Source organism: Hylaeus volcanicus, chromosome 8 (assembly GCF_026283585.1).
Source record: "Hylaeus volcanicus isolate JK05 chromosome 8, UHH_iyHylVolc1.0_haploid, whole genome shotgun sequence".
In the NCBI taxonomy this organism is placed as follows: Eukaryota; Metazoa; Arthropoda; class Insecta; order Hymenoptera; family Colletidae; genus Hylaeus; species Hylaeus volcanicus.
The window spans coordinates 4236977-4258184 of record NC_071983.1 but is presented as its reverse complement, the minus strand read 5'-3'; the positions used below and the strand labels follow the sequence as shown (position 1 = coordinate 4258184).

Below are 21208 nucleotides of genomic sequence, written 5' to 3'. Positions count from 1 at the left end.
TTGCTCTGTAACTCGATATTTAAATTACTTTATATTTGGAATTTTAATCGTTTCAATGATTGCTTATTTTTTCAGAATAACAAGTTAAGGTCTTATTACTTTTTCTTGGAATATTCTCGTCGAGTCATAGCCAAGTAACTGATGTACGATAAAAAAGAGATTCGATCGAAAATGAACTTTAACATTTGTTTTTAACAATTTCTTCACTGTTGTCTATCACTTGTTCGATACAACACTACGCTTTTGTTCAATATGTATTCTGGACCTGGTTTAAACCTCACCGAATCTAACCTCGCTTCAAAGTTACCATCGTGTTGTTTATACGTTGTGTCCCTACTTCAAGTTTGAGGGTTCACATTTATATTTTTACAATGTCGATTTTATGACGTATTTATTGATAACTTGTACATTGAAATTTGCTGAATACCTTGATATATTCAAATCTTCATCGTGTTCACAGTAATATAACCAATAACTGTAATATAAAGACTGCAAACAAAACTACACAAAAAAATAAAGAAACTCCGTATTGTGATATATTTGAAATACTTTATTCGAATATGAATATAGAACAATATTATGATAAAAAATCGGATGGTTCTTATGTTATACATTTTCCTAATGACAAAGGAATATCGTTAAGGGAACTTGACCAAATATTTTCTGCTTATGGTTTTGTTCTGTCTTTAGATAATCGTAGAAACACTCATGGATTGTGTTTTATAAGATATGGAAATTTAGAAGAGGTTAAACTTTGCATCGAAGGTCTAAAAAATCATAAGTTCATAAGAATTTTACCACATAAGAATAAAATACTTAAACAACAGCCAGCAAAGAAAACCATACATAAACAGAATAAAGAGAGGAATGATCAAAATCATTCTGTATGTGAGTCCAACAAACAATTACAATATGGAAACGAACATAAATTTAGAAACAAAATGGAACATAAGGAAGGAAGCAGTACAACCGATTCCTCTGATATTAGCATTAGTTCGATGAGAAGCATTGTCAATAGCAAATGTTCCCACAAGTATGCATTATCTCGGAATCATAAAGTTTCAAAGGGTGTTGAGTCGTATGAAGAAGATGAAATTCCACAGCTGATTTGTAACAATCAAAAACATACAACGTATAATAATGAAGGTTTCTTGTCCAACAATGAGACAACTATACCTGCCCAAGAAGTAGTTGTTGCTAATATCCATCCAAATTTAGGAATACATTATATATTACATCTTTTTGAAAAATATAATCCAATATCTGTGTCGCTTATGTTGATGATACCAAAAACGAGCATAAGATATTGCCATGTTTATTTCAAATCAAACGAAGAAGCATTAGCAACTGAGAAAGAATTTGATAGAAAAGTCCTGCTTGGAAAGAATCTTATCGTTTTAAGAGCACAAAAATTACTATTGGAGTCTCTTGTAATGTAATGTTGTAATGCTGTAATGCTTAATGTAAACTATGTTTCTATAGTATACAGTAGCACCGTTTTAATTATCTCTATATTCTGTAACATATATGTTTTAAGAATTTGTAATACTCGTAAGAAATACTTGTAAGAATTATTGTTAAATAACATATTAGGGATACTCTGTAATAGTGGTATCCGTCGAGAAAATTGATAATTAAAACATTTTTAACGTCTATTTATAATTAAAGTTTAGCCGTTAACTACGTATGAATAATATGAAATAATAAAAATGACCTTTGTAACAAATAAAAAACTACACTTCGAAATTATTATAGTCTTGAACACTTTCCTTTACGAGTTTGCGCAGCAGAAAACAATTTCTAACCTGTACGTAAAAGTAACTAATTTTTGAAGTTTGAAAACGTGTTCGTGGTCTGCTGTTTCGTGACTCGCGACGCTGTGTTTTATTTACATTTGTATATCGTACACGTGTGTTGTAAGGAATATGCAGTTGAAAATGTCAAAACCATTTGACAAGAGTTTTGTCAAGCAATTACTACAAAAAGAAAACGAATTTATTGTACAAATATTTTCAAAAACCCCTTTGCCTGTATCTAAATTGGGTAAAATATAATAGAATACCTAACCTTAGAAATATTTATGATATTTTCAATAATGATAAAAGTTGAAATCTTATTAGTTTCAGACGAACAAGATAAGTTAGCAACGCAGAATGTAACAGCTACGTCAAAAGGTTTATATTCGTTGATAATTACATATACTATAAATATAAACATATCTGTTTAGGGTTAGTTTCGTCATTTTTATTGTTTTACAGCTGAAGTTTTCACAAATTCGAGTACAAAAGCGAAACGAGCGAACACCTTTGAAGAACTACATGCTAAACTTGAAGGATTAAAAAATGTAAAAAGGCTAGGTTATAAAGGCAAACAGTTAAAGAAAAATTTGAAAAACAAAATGAAAAAGATGTCTAAGAGAGAAGAGCGTTTATTGCGAAAGAAATTAATTAAAACAGAACAAAATGCAACAGGTTTATCTAAAATTAAAAAAGAAGACGGGGAAATGCCAAAAATTCCGAGACCAAAGCCCATATTTAATTCAGAAGGCAAAATGGTATTCAGCAAGTTTGACTTTTCTGAAATTGGAACTAAAAAGAAACCACCCAAGTCTGAAAAAGATCCCAAAAAAGTTTTACTTCAGTTGAAACAGAAAAAAGAAAAATTGAAGATAATGGAGCAATCAGGTGAAAAAGAAAAAGTTGAAGAAATTAAAGAAAAAGAAGCATGGAAATCGGTTTTAGCAAAAGCCAGTGGTAACAAAGTAAGCAAAGAAATATTTAAATTCATTTGTTGTATCGTTTATAACTTTAACAGTATGTTTAAAATCTTGTATTGTTATTCTGTTATAGGTGAAAGACGATCCTGACTTATTGAAACGAACGATAAACAGAAGTGAACAAAAAAAGAAACATAGCGCTAAGAAATGGGAGTCTAGGTTAGAAAATGTGCAGAAAGGTATTCGAGAAAGACAAGAAAAACGTCAAGAAAATATAATGAAACGAAAAAAAGATAAGAAATTAAATAAATTAAAAAAAGCTACTAAAAAGGGGCGGGTGATGCCTGGGTTTTAAATGTAATATATCAAATATTACGGAGTAGAGTCATTTACCATATAAAACTTGCGTGTATATCGTGCATCGTCTACTCTGTTGCATTAAAAACAACGAAAGCCGGATGCCAACGGGATAATTATGAATTGCGATTTGTAGCTGTTAAACATAGATGAAATTATACAAAGTGATATTCCATTGCATACCTTCGAGGAACTTATTGTGCTTCGTTATTAATATTTTAACAAATTCTAAAAGACACATCGATCATTATGAACATTTCATACCTGATATGTATTTACAGACTACTTTTTACTATCAATATTGCGCAAATTAGTTGTAAGATACATAAAAATATGAGTTGTTTTTTCAAAATAGGATAGTTTGTTGCATATCCAACACGATGGTTTATATGCTTTATTTATACATTTTGATTTTTATTTGTACACGATGTTAACAAATTTTTATTTACACTGGTACATCCTTCGCATATACGTGCGTTGTTCTGTTAAATAATTGTCATGTAAAAAGCAGTATGTTCATATAACGTGCTATACAATTATGTCAGTAAAAAATTTAGTAGACGTTAATTTCTGTTACGCGTGCGAAATTTGTTTATAAAGTTTTGTATCTCCGTTTGTAATGTCTATATCATTTATAATCAGTTTTTATTATGGCACTTTTTGCGATCGTCAAGTTGATTGCGATAAATCTTGTATGTCGACTTCTCGTAATAGATGTCGTCATTCGAAGATTTTTAGTAGATGATTGGCAAGTCGAGGACGAGAGATTCTATATAACCGCCCTCTGCAACCTCCTGCTAGGTATCTTCCAGAGCAGAAGTCATGGCGTTAGCGTATGTCAAAGTCGTCCAAAGTGGATTGTGGTCTACCGGTAATGGTACCGCCGTCGTCGATGGTCGAGAAGACCTTTGAAATAAAATTATAGGTTAATATAAAATCTAAACCTCGTCTGTGATTTTCCGTATAGTTCTTTGCTAATATTTTCCAGCCAGAAGAATAAAGAAAAAGATTCTTTATCGAATCTAGTTTGTGGCATAGCTTCTGACAATGAGATGGAGAGGACGAACAGAAATCCGACCTTGGCGGTACCAGAGTTAGATGTTAATCTGGACTACTGAGTTCCAGTGCGGTGCTCTGTTCAGGATCCGACCTCTCTTCAACCACGGTGTCTAGATCCAGCGATGAGAAGGCTCTAGATCCTCGATCGCTCCGGAATGATACCGCTCTCGTCGAACGATCGATCCCAGCTGTTGCAGACAAACAAAATTTGATTACACCACGAAACTAACGTCTAATTACTTCAAAGAAAATCGAGTAATAAGCGTTCCGTTCGATAAATGTCCACTAGCAAGTCTGCGAATCAAAGTGTGCAATAGAATAGTGTGATCGACTAAATGCATTCTAATGATACCATTACGCGTTTCAAACTTTATCCTTCAATCGGATAATCGTTAAAATACAGTTGTTGTATGCAAGATCCGTTTCAATGCATCGCTACGCTACGTTTACAGAACAAGTGCTCGAAGATCGGTTACATGCGAATTACGAATTATTAAATAATGTATTCATGCTTCCGCATCGAGAGCCATATCAAGATGTAGCAAAGTTTCACGATACGTTTGGCGTAAAATTATAATACTTAAATATCTGTGGCGAGGCTATATACCAGCGAGGAAATGTCTCATAAATGCGTTTCTGCACAGCTTACAAATACCCAAAATTTTGCGGTACTGCGACAAGTTCTTCTCGTCCTTGTTAATTCATTTCACGCATTCAAATGGCGCGTCTTTATCAGCTTTCGACGAAACTTGAATAAAATTGTATTTCAGCTATACGGCATAAGCGGCAACAGCGAGTAATTGCGCATTAAAGAACCGCAGCGATTACGATAAACTCCTAACGTCTCTAGAGACGAAATCAGGCAATAATCAAACTGATAAAAAGTTTTACCTAAATCCTCTTTAGGCGCTGCGCTTGACGGGATGATAAAATAATGGATATATTGTATATTTCAGTTTGTACACTTTTTCAGCGAAATTGATTAATTTTCGGAGTACAAATGCACATCGATACTAGAATTTACCACCGACCAAAGGGACGCTATTCGTCAAGTTTCGTGGCCCGTAAATCTAGGCTCGGTGTACACAGTTTCTCTATATAGTACCGTCCTTAACCAGCAGTGCATCATGCCAGAAATTGGTAAATTCTTACCTAGATGAAATTACTTAGATACCAAGTAAAAGGGAAACAACTGTTTATTAACAGTTATTCGTTGAATAAAAGTTAAATGTGTGACACTCTGTATATCGATGTCTGTTCTCAGTGAGTTTGAAAACGTAAGCGTAAATGTATGTTTCATTTGCTACAGTGCAAGGACTGTATAGGTGTGCGCGTGCATTCGATGTTTCTAGGTAGAAAAGCGACCACGGAAGCTACGATATAGCTGTAAAGAGGCTGGCTGGAGGAGGGCGGTTCTAAAATACAAATGTTTCGTGACCTCGTTCCATTTTCGTTATATGATGTGTGTGCACATGAAAACATTTCACTTCAAGATCCGTACGATTTAATTACGAATTTAACAATAGCACTGCACCGCGATGAACTCTATCTTTTTCAACGGAAGAACGAAACGAGCCTTTTAATATTTGCTGAATGCAATAGAAACAAATCTGCCGAGAAACTCCTCTCAACATTTTTCTAACGCGGATTAAATACAGTGGACAACGAGTACCGAAGAAGTGCATCCATTTTTCGTTAAATCCAAGTTTCAGTGTGCCTTCGTGACGCGTTGAAGAACGGAAGTGGAAAGTAGATTTAAAGGATAGGAGTACGGAGGACGGTCGAATTTTTCGATGAAACTCACCTAAACGATGAACAGGGCTGAAACGAACGAGACTGAGGGCACCGTGATCCAAATCACAATTTCTTCTTCTGGCTCGTTCTCTTGCGAGCTTCGCTCTTCTTCTTAAGCAACAGATGACCATCAATGCCAATAATGGGAAACCGAGAATGCACGATACTATTGGAATGATGATGCTCTCCGGAGTCACTGAGAAAATAGACTGATTTTTATAAAATGATAATGGATTTGATCAATTAAGGAAAACTTTGAAAATTGTTCGTCAGACTTTTGGAACTTCGAACTTCAAACTTGTTCGATTAATCTCGACTATACCTGTATCGATCGAACAGTATACGCGAACGTAGTATGGTCTATTATTTCTCTAGGTTGCGTTGGATAGACGCCAAATTCGCCCGATTTGTAACTAGGCTCTTAACGAAGCAGTATTATTCTCGTCCTCGAGACGATTTCTGCGAGCTTAACTTGTTAAACAAACTAGCCGAAACGGCGAATAAGTGACGTGGTTAGCTGTCACTTCGTGCAGCCAACAAGTTTCAGCGTTGAATAACAATACCGAATCTTGGAGCGAACAAACAAGCGAACATTTACGCATTTAAAAGTACAATTAGAGCATATATTACACTCCAACGCAGACAATAGCTGCTGCTGAATTAAGTTGATACGCGAGCTCAACTTGTTATTAGCGTAACGATAAGCAGCACGAGGTTTTAATGAGACTCGCGTTTCAGTTATCGCGCAGTAGCGTCTATTGAATCAAGATTTACACCGTAACATCGGATCCAAGCTGGATCGTAATTTATATTTCGCGCACACATAGTGTACAACGTTGAATCACCGTAGTTTATTTTCGAGGTTTCGTTCTCAGAAACAGCGAGCTATAATCAGCGTTTTATGTTTACCGATATTAAAAGGAAGATGTCCGAGAAGCGGAAACTACACTGTAATAAACTAATGCTCGTTTCATATCACTTTACGGAGTCAATTTGCCCGATGTCGATGTCGGTGCGGGCTTGAATAGAATGTTAATTGCAAATTATGCATAAACGTATACGAAACAAGCAAGACGTGTAATCTCACCTGTTGGATACACTAAAATCGTTCTCCTTGTCTGCGGAATCGTCGGCATCGTTGGGCGTCCTGCCCTCACGTCGGCCGACATACTTCTCCTGATCTGGAACAGAAGAGGAATCGCAAATTCTAGACTTTTGCTTTGAAATCACCTTCGATGGTAATTTAACTTCTCGGCCTGTCTTTCGCGGGCTGGTGACTTTTGTTTGCTTTATACCGAAATCAAATATCGTGTAACACAGATCTTGAAGCATTCTTTTCACTCGCGATCCCCTTTCACAAGAAGGAAGTATAAGCGTATTAGCGGAAAGCTCGCAGACCTACAATACGTCGGGAGAATTGACTTTTCAACTGCTCGAAACGAAAACTGTCCTTTATCTCTGCGACACTTGTTCCGCAGCCTCCATTCTCCTTTCCCTTTCTCTTTTTCGCTGTTAGAAAAGCAATAATGACACGCTCGCGCTGGTGCGAATATCGAGAAAGGGTGGAAACGTTTGTCTCCGCGGAAACTCGTACGATTTTCTCTCTCTATTCTCCGCGGAGGATTATTTTAATTTTGGTAAATAGACAAATATCTGATATTCTAAGTACTTTGAGATCATGTATTTATTATATACGACAAAAATTCTAATTTTATTTTATTTTATTTTAGTCGAGAAACAGTTGGAAACATTGGCGTATTGGCAGCTAAAAAGAAAGACAATTGAAACGCAATCTAATAATTTCATTCGAATCGAGGGTAATACCGGTAACGATAAGTAAAGGTATTTAATCTCCAGTCAACGAAACGGAGGTTTCTCGTTAGCCTTCGATGCTACTCGGAGGAACCGAACGTTTCGTTTCCGAGACGCGTCAAATATCCGTACTTTCACCTTCCATTTAGCCCTCGTCTACTTTTTGTGCTACCAGCTCGCCGAATATTGCCTCTATAAATTGTCCTACATACGTGTCCTCGCTCGACACGGGCAGAGCCTGGTCGAACACGAGCCCCTTGGGAAGCTGAACTCCGATGGAGAGAAGCTGTTACCGTACCTCAAAGAGGCAGCTCCGAAGCAGCAAACAATTTTCTCTATTCGAGACCTACCCTGTCTCGTTCCTGTTACGATTACTTTACCTATAGAGAGACGGATAGGTAAAAATGGAAATAGCTTGAGGATCATACCGCAAATTGGGAAGGAATTAATGGAGAAGTTGAAAGGGAATTAATACAAATCCCGTACGAAGAACGATCGGAATCCTCGAGTATCGATCGGGTGAGTGTAATACCTTAAACTGTCTTAAAGAAAATTGTCGACCGGACGAAGATTAATCGAATCATTTCTCCCCAAACGAGGCGTACGCGAGCAGACTGGGGTAATCGAGGGATTATCGAAGGCGGCCATAAAACGAAGTTAACGATTGAGGTGTTTCGATAACGATATCACGGATCAACGGTGTCGTCCCAAATGGAGCGCGGTGGCGGTAAGTTTTCAATCTTTTTGGACGATTAATCGAACGAAAGTTTTTAATTAAACAAGCGGTCGTTACGGTGAACATTGTTCGTAGTGAAATTAAAGGAACGCTCTACGATGTAATCAAAGACGTTTACGGAACGTGATGTAAAACATGAAAGGAATTACTTAATCTCGCTCTGAATGCGATTGATATTCGAGCCGTGTATCACGTTGCGTTCTCGTTGCGTCGTTGTCGATATCCTTGTCATTACCTCGTTAATTAACCATTTTATTCCTCCGTTGGTTGATGAGCAAAACCTCCAAATGCTATCGGCACGCACATACGTTGACACTATGCGACACGATCGAAAAGTAGAATTAGAGTTTCCTTATTATTCACCTCGAACAGTAAAAACAGTAAACTCGGTAAGAATATCAGCGTGCGTAAAACGTTTGGCAATTTCGATAGGTATTCGCGAATGACGTAAATTAAAAGAGTCAAATGCTATCGATCCACGGCGAGGAACAACAACCGCAGGCACGTTTTCGATCATAGTCGGTGTATACAGACGTGGGATTGGCGTATCGTATCCGTGCCAACGAGATCATCCTTTGTCTCTGTCTTGTCAGATTCACCTGCAGCCATGGCGCTCGAGCCGCAAACGTCATGGTCGGCTCGGATCCCGGTGTGAATACTCGAGTAAGGTAATCGCGATAAGCTTTTCGCGGTGCTTGGCCACTAATGGCGAGCTTTCGTAGAGTAAACGACGTCTCGGCACGACGCGCTCGTATTTCTCACGAGAGCCTTAGCGAGCTATAGGTCCTGCAGGAAGTATTCGTCTTATTCGAGGAGCGAAACATTTTTCAATTGTCGGCGAATCGTGATTTCGAGAGACATCATCGAAAAAATTCTGTCTTTGAATTTCTGCCGCGCTTAACTATTTCTAAGAAGAAGGAACTTCATTGGCAGTCCGTGTTCGTGTTGTTAAAGGTTTCCTACTCGGGAGAAAGCTGGAAATCGAATCCTTCTTTTTTGCATGGACGTTGCTGGTGTCTCGTGAAATGTAGTCGACATTGCTGACAACGCTGGAACTGGATCGATCTCTCGGTAAAGAGAATCGTCCTTGTCTCGGCGCATTTTCCGTTCGTTCACGAAAGAAATCACAGTTAGGTATTACGGTCGCGTTCGATCGCGTTCGAAATATCGAGGGATAGAGATACGGAAACAGCCTAATTTTAAGTATCCGGGTTTAGGTATATTTTCGTATTATAACGAAAAAACGAAAGAAAAGAAGCAGGAATATTTCTAATAATATTTCATCCATGTATCGGGGTTTCCCGGAAAAGCGAAGGGGACTCTAAAAGGCAAATGGTCAGAATCTATTTGGATATCCGATAGAGTCTGATCCTGCATATGCAGCATCTTGTATAGGACAACGTGATATATCTGTTCGGAATTCCATTACACAAATCCGTGTCCATGAATCACACACGCCGATCTTGGGGACGTAATTTGAACGCTGGGACTAGCGTACACAAGCCTCCAACTCTGTCGGAACTCCAACTCGGATTTAGCACGGAGTAGTTCCGAGTCGCGTCTTAACCAATAAACAGAAAGCACGAAACAAACCATACTCTCGCTAGACGGTAAACGATATTTACCACTTGTATCTACGCGTGCGATCGTGCGCGATTGAACTCTGGGAACGCGTCTGACCATTGCTCGTTAATTCTACTCGCGCTGATGTTTTTCGACAAAGGCGATGATGGGTGTATATTTTTTGTTTTCTTTTGTATCCACTCGCGTAACGAACACCGTTCCGTAAATGTTGAAGATCGTATCCTTTCTAGCGTGGTAAACATCATGCTGTCAGCGTCGATGTCGGTGTCGGAAGCAAATTTATTCCAGACAGGAAAATAAAATGCAGAACAAAGGGTTCTCGGCATCCCTCGATCGGTTTTTTCTCCTCGAAAGTCACCGCGACACTCGTTTAATAATGCATAACGCCTGTTACGTTGTCTCTGTGGTCAAATGCGGATCGGAGGTTTCGGTGGACTTCTCGTTGATCCAAAGGATAACGCCGCGATCCTTTTCGAGCACGATCGAAGATTACGCGAGGAAGCTGTCGAAAGGATCGCTATAATCACTTGGAATATGTTTTTCGAGTTCGTCAAGCCACAGCTTTTCGAAACAGTGGTATTTTCCACCGGGAGTGTTACAGCGATGAGTTGGATATTTTTTGGGGAAAATTCCAACGAGTATTTCGTTCCAGCTTTCGAATGTTTGCGGTAAAAATGGCTTTACGGAGGAGTCTAGAACTGTTTTGCTTGTTTCGTGCTTGATATACGTCTCCTAACGTGATATGTAGACGCAATTTTCTCGGCAGTGTGCACTGTACAATGTAGCGTGTCCACAACGCGTCTCACGTGTACGGTCGTAATTTTCGGAGACTGTCCATAAACCTTGGATCCGTTAGGTGACCTCGTGGAAAGTGGAAACCTTCCCGTAACCATTAGGGTGTTAATGGTTTTAATAGCTCTCCGCTCAGTCTTTCGAGCTTACGTAATTTTCAGTTTGCGCCCTTTGTTTAACGAATTTCGATCAATTTTTTCGTCGCTTCTTTGATCATCTTTCGGTACCATGAGAAAATGATTAAATAGGATAACGTATTAAATTGTACATAGAACTAAATCGAACGAAAATGTGTAGAAATAGAAACTGGGCTGGCCTGATCGATCGTATGCGCATTCAGTTCGAGAACTTTATTCATTTGATCGTAAATAGCGTTATATTCTAAACTACTAGCACGTGAAAAGTAGAACGGCAGTTTACGAAGAACGCGTTTCGAATATCGATGCTCGGTCATAAAACTTTATTAATTTTGAATAGAACCTCGGCCGCTACGTGCTTTCAATGCAACCGGTATTATTGCCTGATCATCGTATCGGATTGTTCATCCACTGAATAATCCAGCGAGTATGCGGATAATTATCTCCGATTATCGACCCATCGATTGGTGATTGAACGCGTTAGTTGAATAATGCTCGCAGCTCTGACGAAATGAATCGACGATAGCACACGCTACAAGGTATACTTCATTTCGGAATGGAACTAGGCATCTTTCCTTTTACGACTAGCGCTTAGCAGTATATTCTCGACCATTAGTCGATCGATTTTTTCGTAAATTTCTGAACGAGATGCATCATTTCATCTCCGATAGCGGTGTGCCGTTTCCAAAATTCTCTCAAATCGTATCACGTTTCCAATCGTAATCATAATATTTAATTCTCCATGGTCAGTGAATGCTGATGTAACTCCCAATCATTGGAATTCCAATTTCCGTTTAATCCCTTCTATTTCAGACACGACTCGCATTCGAAATCAAATATTCGGTTCGTGGACCAAAACATCCCGCTCCCGTCGTTCTCGTCAACGAGTCGCGAGTCGTGCAAAACTTACAATCTACATACCTGCTGTATAGGATGAAATATAAATATAAGCACGCGAGTAAAAAACACATCAATGTTTCCAAGATGTTTCCATTGAAATCTGTCGAGCAGTATTTCCGTCCGAGAGCTGGGACCGTAATATTCTTTCCAGTTATTCTCAGACTCGAAATAAAGTTGCCGGGAGAAATATCGTTAGGGTGGAATGCATTTGTCGAGAGTATTAAATTCCGAGACAGTCGAGAGAACGAAATTAACTTTGATGCCACCGACAAAATCTCTTGCATCTCTCACTCGGCTTCTGCGGATGTACCTTTTAATTCGAAACTTCCGACCGTGTCCACTCCTTCTACTGTATTTCGTATAGCTCCCGAGAAATATGAAATGGAACGTTCATAAATACGTTTACCATTCTTGTCCAGAAGATTTTTAATCCTATAATTTAATTCGGAGACTCGTGGGAGGGATCGATTACAAAGTAATCGCGTCAATTTTTAACGCGTCGCGATCCTGTGAATCGAAAGTGTCGCGATAATAGAGAAAGGTAAACCGGTGGAGGGTACTTTAGGAACGATAATAGGATCGAGGCGAGTAATGGCTTCAACTAAAGCTTAATGGATTCGTTTTTATGGTCGCCGCGATGATGGGTATCGTATACGTTCACGAAAACGAACCAAACTACGTTCCAGAGAATGAGTTTAGGTTCGTCGCGTTCATTTTAACGATCCGAGATACGGATTCCGGATACGGGATTCCGTGCAATGCTTGACCATACAGTGGAAGTGGAAGTATACCTTGTATCGAGAGTTGCACGTTCTCGTGAATCAGCATCGACTTTCATAAGCATCGCGAAACATGGATAAACAAGGGTACGAATATTAATCGCACATGCGAATAATATTCCGACAAAGTTGAGAACAATGCCCGATCAGTTCAGAATAAGAGATTATTCGGATTCGACTCTAAATTGCCCCGATAAATTTACCAGCCGCGATGTACAGCAGTTTATTCGATTCGCGAGGGACCCGAAGCATGCGAATCCTGAGTTTCGAAACAGACTGCCAACCGCTCGATGAAATTGAATACTATTCTTGGAAGAATAATTCGACCGGTTGAAAAGAGCAACAAACTTTTTACACGTTTGATTAAACCTACTGCGAAATAACGAAAGAATATCCGAGCGATATATCCTTCGTCCGTTTGCGACATCGCGTCGAAACCCAATATTTTTCAGCTGTTTCATCGTATACGAATGTTTTTTCACGGTAAACATTTAACGTTCCGATTGGCTTTTGCGCATCGCGCGATAATTGCTTTGGACGTCATTTATTTACGTACCTAGTCGATATCGCAATATCATATGAATTTTTGTTCCATTAACCAGAATATTCGATTCCCGATTACATTCTCCGCGTGTATGATACGAGCTTGCGACTAACTAAGCACTTTACCTTCGATGTTCCGTTTAATTTTCCATCAATTATGCGCTGTTTACCTGACAAATTGTTCAAAATTAGGCATTTCGCGTAACACTGTTTAACGAGCGCAACCTTGACAACCTCGATTAAATTTTGTACCTAATTAGTAATTAGCTTTCAGCTCTGCTGCTCCGTAACGAATTTTACCAACGCTTTCTATCCTGAATGCATCGCGGGATTCGTTAATTGTTGTTTTGGAGTTAAAACTTTCGACGACCGACACGTAGCGTGTCATCGATACTCTAAATGCGTTTTCGGTTTCACGGGTGGGTGTAACTTTAACTGTAACTTCTCGTCCGCGCGCAGAAAAGTTGGCAAACCCGACAAAAAAGCACTCGCGGAACTTGTCTTGGCTTTCGTAGCTTCTTCGAAGTTTATCGCTTCAAAGAGTTTTACGGCAATGCCCGACGATATTTATTTATTTGATTCTTTGCGGTAGGATCGTTTAGTAGTCGTCGGTTTAACGCAACAAACTTAATATTTCAAAAGTGGAAACTGTGATAGTTCGTAATTGTAACGTAAACGCGATAGAATTGCGGTTGCTTAATTTGTATGAGCAGCAGTTGCCAAAGGGTGCATAACTTCGTTCTGGAGAATTAAAAGACTGCTTTTACAAAGGAAACTTATAAAAATTGTTACGGTTTTCAAGTGAGTTCTCTTAGCTCGTAGCATAAATCATTTAATCAAAGTAACGTAATTTTTTACGAATCAAGAAGTTCATCCTACTTTTACCCTATTGTTACCATAAGATCTTCGCAGTTCCTCTTTCCCTGTTTCTTCTCTCGACCTACGACAGTTCTCCTTTCGTTGTTTGCCTTTTTTTCCTCTCGTCGTGTCCTTTGTCCCAGTCTTGCTCGTGCAATTGCAATTAACAGACTGCGCGGACGCGTCACCTTAGCAATTGTTCTCAAAATTCAGTGTTGCTCGATGGGATCGAGTCGTTCAACTCGGAACAATGAAACTTTTCTTTTTTTTCCTTCTCTATTCGTTTCTTTAGACCAACAGCTTTACCATAGAATATCGCATCTAGATAGTTTCGAAAACGGTGGAAATTAATTTCGCAAAGGCATCGAGGTCGATTTTTCCGAAACAGGGACGGTAAGATAGGAACGAAACGAGAGTGAAAGCAAGATCTGCAACGATTCCCGATTTTCCTCCGAGTAGCTACTTTACGATAAGAGAGTACGTACTGGTTTATCGCGTTAATACGATTCTGATTTGCCGAATACGTTGGAACGAACACGGAAACTGGGTTAACGCGAGCATAATACCTAGAAAAAAAAAATGGGAGTGGAATATACAGGGTGATTCCGGAAACTGGGACAAGTTTATAGAATCAGTCGATGATATTCCGCCTCTGGATTTCACGATCCGATCTGTATTTCGGATCCAATTAATCGGGGATTCGTATTTTTCGCTCGCGAACATTAAAGCGCACCCCCCGTTGGCATATTTTCGGATGAAAGGTGATCAGCCGAGCGTGAGTTGTAAAATGCAACGTGATCGTTCAGACTCGAGCACGCCGCGCCCGGCGTAATCATCTCTTGAACGTATCTAGCGAATTCGTGACCGAGATTCTATTCCGAGAAAATATAGCAAGTTTTAGGCGAATTTCCGAGTAGCCGACATCGCGGAAACGTGTTCTCGATCGGAAAACTTGGTCCTTTTCAATGGGTTCAAAGAAATCTGCAGAACGAATAATACGAAAGGTCACTGACTCGGAACAATCAATCGTAGATATTCGTTCGAATAAATCCTATTTCCTCGTACTCGCGATCTCTCATCCGTGAATACCGATCGAGCACTGACAAATTGGAAAATCGCGGTTACGTGCTCGATTTTTGAGAGCGTGAAATCAATATCCATCTAGTTAAAGACAGCCAAACTTTTTAGCCGAAAGAAACAACGTACCGTAGAGATTTGAAAGCGCAGGTCAAGATCGCGTTAATTAATCGATGTCAGCGGAAGAGACGGACGTTGAATGAAGCAGTGGCGAATCAACGCGCAAAGTATATCATAGAAAAGACGGATGGCTCCATTTTTACCCTCGTACTTTCCGCTCTCGGCGTTTCCTCTCCATCCGCCGCGCCGTGAGAACAATTAGCTACGCTTTTTATCCCCTGATAAGTTCTTCCAATTTTCCCTCGATTCTAGCAACCTTTTCATCGACGCGTTTTGTATCGTATCGATTATGCGATTCGGTGATGCGATATCGCGCTATCGTCGCGGTGAGCATCCGCGGTAGTCATTGGGACGTTACGAACCGACCAATTCCATTTCCGCGTGACCAGCCGGTTTGAAAAAAGGAAATCGAACCGGACGGGAAAGCGAGACGATGCAGGCCGAGAGCAGAGAATGAAAACGAACACAGGACGCGCACCAACATCCCGAACGAACGCTGGCTCTCGTTTATCTGCTGTCGCGGCTGCAGTCCTCTTCCCTCTTCCACTCGCGGAAAAGCCTGCACGGTTCTATTATATCGTACATGGCCATCGGTCCACATCTCGCAACTTCCGTTCCTCTTGTCAACCATCCCTTCGGCTCGCTCGAATAGCTCCATCTGGTCCGACTACGGCTCTCCAACTTTCCGAAACTTTGATCGCGCATACACCTTTCCGCGTTGCGTTCGACCGATATCCGCTATCGGCACAGTCCATTCAAATTTCAACCAAAAGTTGTTCGAAATACAAACTAAAAATGTGTACCTCTTCCGGCGATATTAAGGGAAACTCGATTAACCATTTACCCCGTTACGTCACTTCGAACGTTCCTTCTCGCCAGGCTCGTTTTCTTGTTACGGTACCGAATCGCGGGAAAGTAGGTCGCGAAGATCTGGGTGACATTTAGACTTGCATGATTTCTCGAGCAGCTCGGATAGCAGGTTCGTAAACCATGTACGTACGAATACACGTTTATAGTGCACTTACCCCTGAAACGTTGGCACTCGAACAGCTACATGTACGGGATTGGTTCTAGGTCTCGTTCCTCGAGCACCCCGAGATGGTTACGGAAGCTGCGCCCGCAAAAGTTCCCAAAAGCGGAATCAATTAAAATATTATAGCCAGATAAGGGAGTCGAACGTGCTCCTAAACCAAATTCGATAGCTTATAAGGAAAACAAAACTATGCGTGGCAAATTTCCGTTTCGATTGTTAGCATCGCGAGTCGAATTTTGTTTAGGAGAACACGCTAGCTCCTTATCCGGCTGCCTATCCTTTACTCGAATCGACTAAAGTTCGACAAAGCTTAATTAACGCGTCTGATTTCGAGAAATAGAGTCGATTTCGTTTTATTTAAACGTGAAACGTAATCATAGCAAAACTTGCACGTTCGCGATACGTGGTAGGTAGGTTTTGCGATTATTCACCGTACGCGTCATTTACGAACTTTCTCGTATACGAATGACCTGAAATTCCAACATGCCGACGCCAGGATGCTGACATTCTCGCCGTTGAAAGGAAACCTTTGGCGAGAATGTCGTTCCCCTATTATGAAATATTTAAGAAACCAAATGAATCCTCTGCTCCACATACATGTCGGATCTCGATTAATTACTTTTACTACAATTTTAACCCTTCTACGACCCGTCTCGAACGACCCATCCTGTATATTTCACCACCTCGTGTACTCCCTACTCTGGCTCGTAACCACAAGAATGGAAATACTGTTTTATTTACCAACTACCAGCCTCGCCCCAGCGCTGGTTTATTTCACAAACTATTCTCGCGATGAAAAATACAGCTGACCCATATACGTGGACGCGAACGCGAACGACCTGTGAAATTCACTTGTCGCCGATTAATTAAGGGATAAATTCGCGTAGCTGGGCGCGACGGTGACGTCGCCGATACCGACGTCTACGTCACGATTTCAACAGGACACGGTAGACGAAGCGATGGCACATTCTTTTCGAAAGCGAAGGAAACGTGTTCGCTCGTCGCTTTTCGAGATATCCCGTAATAAGTTTGTTCTACGATCGAATTGGTTTGCCGTTTCTTATTCTTCGGTACAGCAATTTCATCGAAATGGCGATGACGTGTCAAGGTTTACTTATCGGTTCGACCAATCGTTGGAAATACCTCCTATGTTCGTAGCCAAGCTTGCACGTACTCCTACAAATTAATATCGAATCAATTTTCAGTTTCAAGTAAGCCATGTTTCAAATTTTAAAAACATTCTCAAAAAAGAGAAGACACGAATAAGTAAATAACGAACTTTAATTTCGTTTGTTCCCTAGTCCGAAGCATATCAAGTCGATATGTATTCGCCGCTTTGAAAGTAAATTTCAGGTGTACGATTAAGCTCCAAGTAATTACTAACGATAAGTTTGCAACGATTCCAGAGGAATTACGGTTACTCCAGCGTCTGCGAGGCAGTTCCATTAGCACAAGTTCAATTAGTACGAGCTTGTCTACTATGTCAAAGGCAACATTTCCTCTCTTTGAGCTTCCATGGTCGCCAAGTTATTAAATGAAGCGAGGTGTTATACATTACATCGAATTTTCTTAATGGTCGGATTAAAGCTGTACAGGTTCGGAAGTTGGAAAGACGGTAAATTTTCTCGACGAGAATTCTGCGATCGCCGCAGGAACGAGGGTGAAACTTTGCTCCCTTATCCGAGGCCGTTAGGCTTAGCTTCCAAATTTTAGGGTCTTTCCAAGAGGGTATCTCGTCCTAATTACGTTCGACTACCATTTCGTTTCACCTTTGCATAGTTGGCGAAAACTCCGTTGTAGTCTAAGGGAAATTCAACTCCCGCGACTTATTGTTTCTTTTTGTTTACCCCCAGCCGACTATTGTTTTACACGAAACGCAAAAAGGCTGAATTTTATACGCACGGAGCTACAGAATTTGAATTGGAGATGAATGAAAACTTGTAAAAAAGTTTCGAATTTACACAGTTACGTACATATACTCGGTTTAAAAATTAATAGTATCGCGACCATTTTCCGATCCAATTACGCTGCACGTGTATTGCGCATTTTTTCGACAGAGGACGTAAAATTTTCGGAAAATAACGAAACTGAAATCAATCATACCAGCTTCTTTGCTGAAATTGTAGATTCGCGAAATGAAATAATATCCGTAAAAGAGCAACGGGACTCGATATTCGACGATGTTCTTTCCCTTGTCCCCTGACGAAATTTATGTAAGCTCTTCTTTCGATATTCTGCTAGTTTTCGTGTCGAAATCGTTGAAAAGATGACACGGCCAGGCGATTTATTCGATACAAGGGTGGATCCCTCGAAAATTGGGGCCGAGGTCGAACATATTTTTTCTGTTCCTTGGATGGAAATGATGCCCCGGAGTATGAAAAGGGGATCTAAACTCCAGATCCGTATTTCGCGTTTCGTTAACCCGACGAACCCGGCGCGATCAATTCTAGATGAAATTTTACTCGTAGGGAACCCAAGCTAGCAGCGCGAAACCATTTTGAAACACGAGACGAACGCGAAATTATCTCGCGTCATCGTTGCTGATGAGACTAATGAATTTCCGTTGAAAATGAGTTTGATTCGTTAATAATTGATGGTATTCACTCGGACACAGCCATCGATATCGAAACGTTAAATTCAATCGCGTCGTACCCCTCAATTCCTGACTGCTTAGCTTAATTAGTTAAACTAGCTTCGGTTAAATTAACTTCGAATGGGGATTCCGTCCGCGGTGGGCTCGCGCAATAATATTCAGACGACTCTCTTCTCCGGCTGAGTATCGATTTTGCACGGCTTGAAAGAATGGGAGCGGTCGAATACGGTATAATTGAATTAAAGCCGCGATGCAGGAGAGAATTGCTAAAAACCATCGCTCACAGTATTTCATATTTCATATTTCCTAATCGAGACAAAATTTAACGTAAACTCGTATTCGAAATTGCGGCTTCGACTTCAGAATATCGATTTCCAGGAGCAGCGGTGTTGTTGGTAATCGTCGAATATCTGGTCGAAAGGAGCTCCGGTAGAAATACAGGTGCACGTTTGAAAGCGTTGAAACGCGACAGGTTACGTCTTCGACGCTGCGAAATTCGATTGCCACGCGTCCCGTATCGTCGTTCTAGCGGGGAATTTAATCTCGACAGAATCAGACGACTCTAAATCTCCGAATAAACTGACCGCTGACGCAGCTCTGGAAACGGAGACGACTCAAATCGATACGGAGAGTCGATAATCCGACAGACTTGAACGCTACAGATGACAAATGCGCGTCACGCGATTTCCTCTTGCAGTTATTCACGGAAATGAACGATTTCGATGGTAAATTGTCTCGTCGGCTCTGTTGGTTACAGTTCGACGGCGAAAACGGAAAATAGTAGCCAGTGGTTGGCAGTAACGATCAATGGAATAGTGAATTTTCGCGAAAATTGAACGATCGAATACGTTTACCTCGATTATCGTGTATTATCGATAGGTCAGCAGCTCCGATAGGGAACAATGAACGACTGGTCCGTCCGAACCGTTCGGTGTGGTGAATTGACGTTCGAGTTGGCTATCGAAAGCTCATACATCTGAACGAACGGGTCGAGCAAAACTCCGAATAGTTGGCGGTATTTCAACGGAGAGGATGGACAGGAAAAAATATAAAATCGTCCTGGGTTGCATGCATGCAAGCGACACGAAACACGCGAGCTATGATCTGTACGATTACACCTCTATTCCGAAACGTCTTAATCTAGCACCTACGATCGTGATCGCCTTGGTCGATGGAGGAGTCTTTCTAGATTTAAAAATGAAGTGGTGAAAGTTCGTATGTACGCCAGCCTATTTTAACGACCGTGCGTGGATGCACCGGATGCATCGACGATATTACCATGAATAAAGGAATGAATTGTTCAATCAACCGACTGCAAGCAGACCGCGTCGTTCTTTTGAAACATATGAAAACTCCTTCCGTACGTACGCTCGCCTTAATGAAAAAGCGCGACAACGTAACGATGAAGTATCGCGAGCAATTCGTTGCACCTCTGCGTGTTTTACCTGGGGCAGAAGCGATTTACGCACTGGAAATTGGCAGAGATCCACGCTCTTTGTACGTTTTCTCGATGGTAACAAGGTTAAACCTCCGGTGGTTCATCGTTTCCTCGATTGTACTTGCTCGATCTTCTTTTCACGCAGAGGACATTAGTAGGCCACACGCGGGAATATCTAGATCGAAAGTTCCACGGTTGGATTAAGCGAACCCGTGCCGCTTCGTCGCGATAAAACGAATGTCTTTACACGCGATACGGTCAAATCTGTCCGCGTGATATAATAACTATCAGTGTGCCGTGTATTCACGTCACAGAATATTCTCCGATTTAATCTTCGAGATGCTAATGGCAGAAAACGTTTAGTTGAATCACATTTCGAACGTAATATTAACCGTAGAATCGCGTTTGGCTATTTTGTTCCTTCGATCTACGCGTGTTTCTCTTCAATGGTATCAATTTAACGTCGTCGAAAGATAGAACGGTGAACATTGATTTCCTCCTGGCGGCGTCGCGACGACGTACGGTGTCCGTGTATATCTCGGCAAGTCTGCCGCTGGCAGCAAGTTCGTCGATCTCGTCCCTTCGCGTTGAGTAGAGTCGAGTCGAGTCACGTTCTCGTCCTCTTCGAGATGCCTTCGCACGACCGAATTTCTCGCAGCCGTCTGTTCCGCTATCCACGGACGATTAATCGTGTCTTCCGTCCCACGGTTCTTCGGGTAAAGCCAATACGGTCCGCTTACAAGCAAAAATCATGACAGCTCGTCGCTTGGTCGAAATCGATCAAATTCTTTTGAGCTCCCTTCGCGAAAAGGAAACGACAGAGCATCGACAATTACAGGTTTTTTGCTTACGATCATCCGACGTGCTTCGTCGGGTTTTC

General features: G+C 40.7%; 3 protein-coding genes across 6 annotated transcripts; 2 read left to right on the top strand and 1 right to left on the bottom strand.

Annotated features, from left to right (window-relative positions):
- Positions 1-134: 134 nt before the first annotated feature.
- On the top strand, positions 135-1724 carry LOC128881398 (uncharacterized). Its single transcript, XM_054132410.1, has one exon. It carries the CDS (start codon positions 561-563, stop codon positions 1437-1439), a length of 879 nt encoding a protein of 292 aa, XP_053988385.1. The 5' UTR covers positions 135-560; the 3' UTR covers positions 1440-1724.
- Positions 1725-1804: 80 nt separating this feature from the next.
- On the top strand, positions 1805-3688 carry LOC128881397 (surfeit locus protein 6 homolog). The gene is made up of 4 exons (XM_054132409.1): positions 1805-2043; positions 2121-2174; positions 2259-2761; positions 2850-3688. Exons 1-4 carry the CDS (start codon positions 1926-1928, stop codon positions 3069-3071), a joined length of 897 nt encoding a protein of 298 aa, XP_053988384.1. The 5' UTR covers positions 1805-1925; the 3' UTR covers positions 3072-3688.
- LOC128881399 (uncharacterized) lies at positions 3095-16223 on the bottom strand. 4 transcript variants are annotated; one of them, XM_054132412.1, is made up of 6 exons: positions 15743-16216; positions 7014-7107; positions 5937-6122; positions 5024-5041; positions 4152-4320; positions 3095-3979 (listed from the first exon to the last, which is right to left on the bottom strand). In XM_054132412.1, exons 1-5 carry the CDS (start codon positions 15920-15922, stop codon positions 4175-4177), a joined length of 624 nt encoding a protein of 207 aa, XP_053988387.1. In that variant the 5' UTR covers positions 15923-16216; the 3' UTR covers positions 3095-3979; positions 4152-4174. The 4 variants fall into 4 exon arrangements, 3 of the variants coding, with proteins under 3 accessions (XP_053988387.1, XP_053988388.1, XP_053988386.1); XM_054132413.1 differs by lacking the exon at positions 5024-5041 and having other exon boundaries at positions 15743-16201; XM_054132411.1 differs by lacking the exon at positions 3095-3979 and having other exon boundaries at positions 4178-6122; positions 15743-16223.
- Between the last annotated feature and the right edge of the window lie 4985 nt (positions 16224-21208).

What these genes read in the sequence shown, in the direction of transcription:
- LOC128881398 (XM_054132410.1), top strand. Translation starts at nt 561, where the DNA reads ATGAATATAGAACAATATTATGATAAAAAATCGGATGGTTCTTATGTT.
- LOC128881397 (XM_054132409.1), top strand. Translation starts at nt 1,926, where the DNA reads ATGCAGTTGAAAATGTCAAAACCATTTGACAAGAGTTTTGTCAAGCAA. An exon ending in TTTGCCTGTATCTAAATTGG is followed by an intron (nt 2,044 to 2,120) that starts GTAAAATATAAT and finishes AAATCTTATTAG; the next exon opens with TTTCAGACGAACAAGATAAG. An exon ending in CAAAAGCCAGTGGTAACAAA is followed by an intron (nt 2,762 to 2,849) that starts GTAAGCAAAGAA and finishes ATTCTGTTATAG; the next exon opens with GTGAAAGACGATCCTGACTT.
- LOC128881399 (XM_054132411.1), bottom strand. Translation starts at nt 15,922, where the DNA reads ATGGAGCTATTCGAGCGAGCCGAAGGGATGGTTGACAAGAGGAACGGA. An exon ending in AGCGTTCGTTCGGGATGTTG is followed by an intron (nt 7,108 to 15,742) that starts GTGCGCGTCCTG and finishes CTTCTGTTCCAG; the next exon opens with ATCAGGAGAAGTATGTCGGC. An exon ending in GATTTTAGTGTATCCAACAG is followed by an intron (nt 6,123 to 7,013) that starts GTGAGATTACAC and finishes CTATTTTCTCAG; the next exon opens with TGACTCCGGAGAGCATCATC.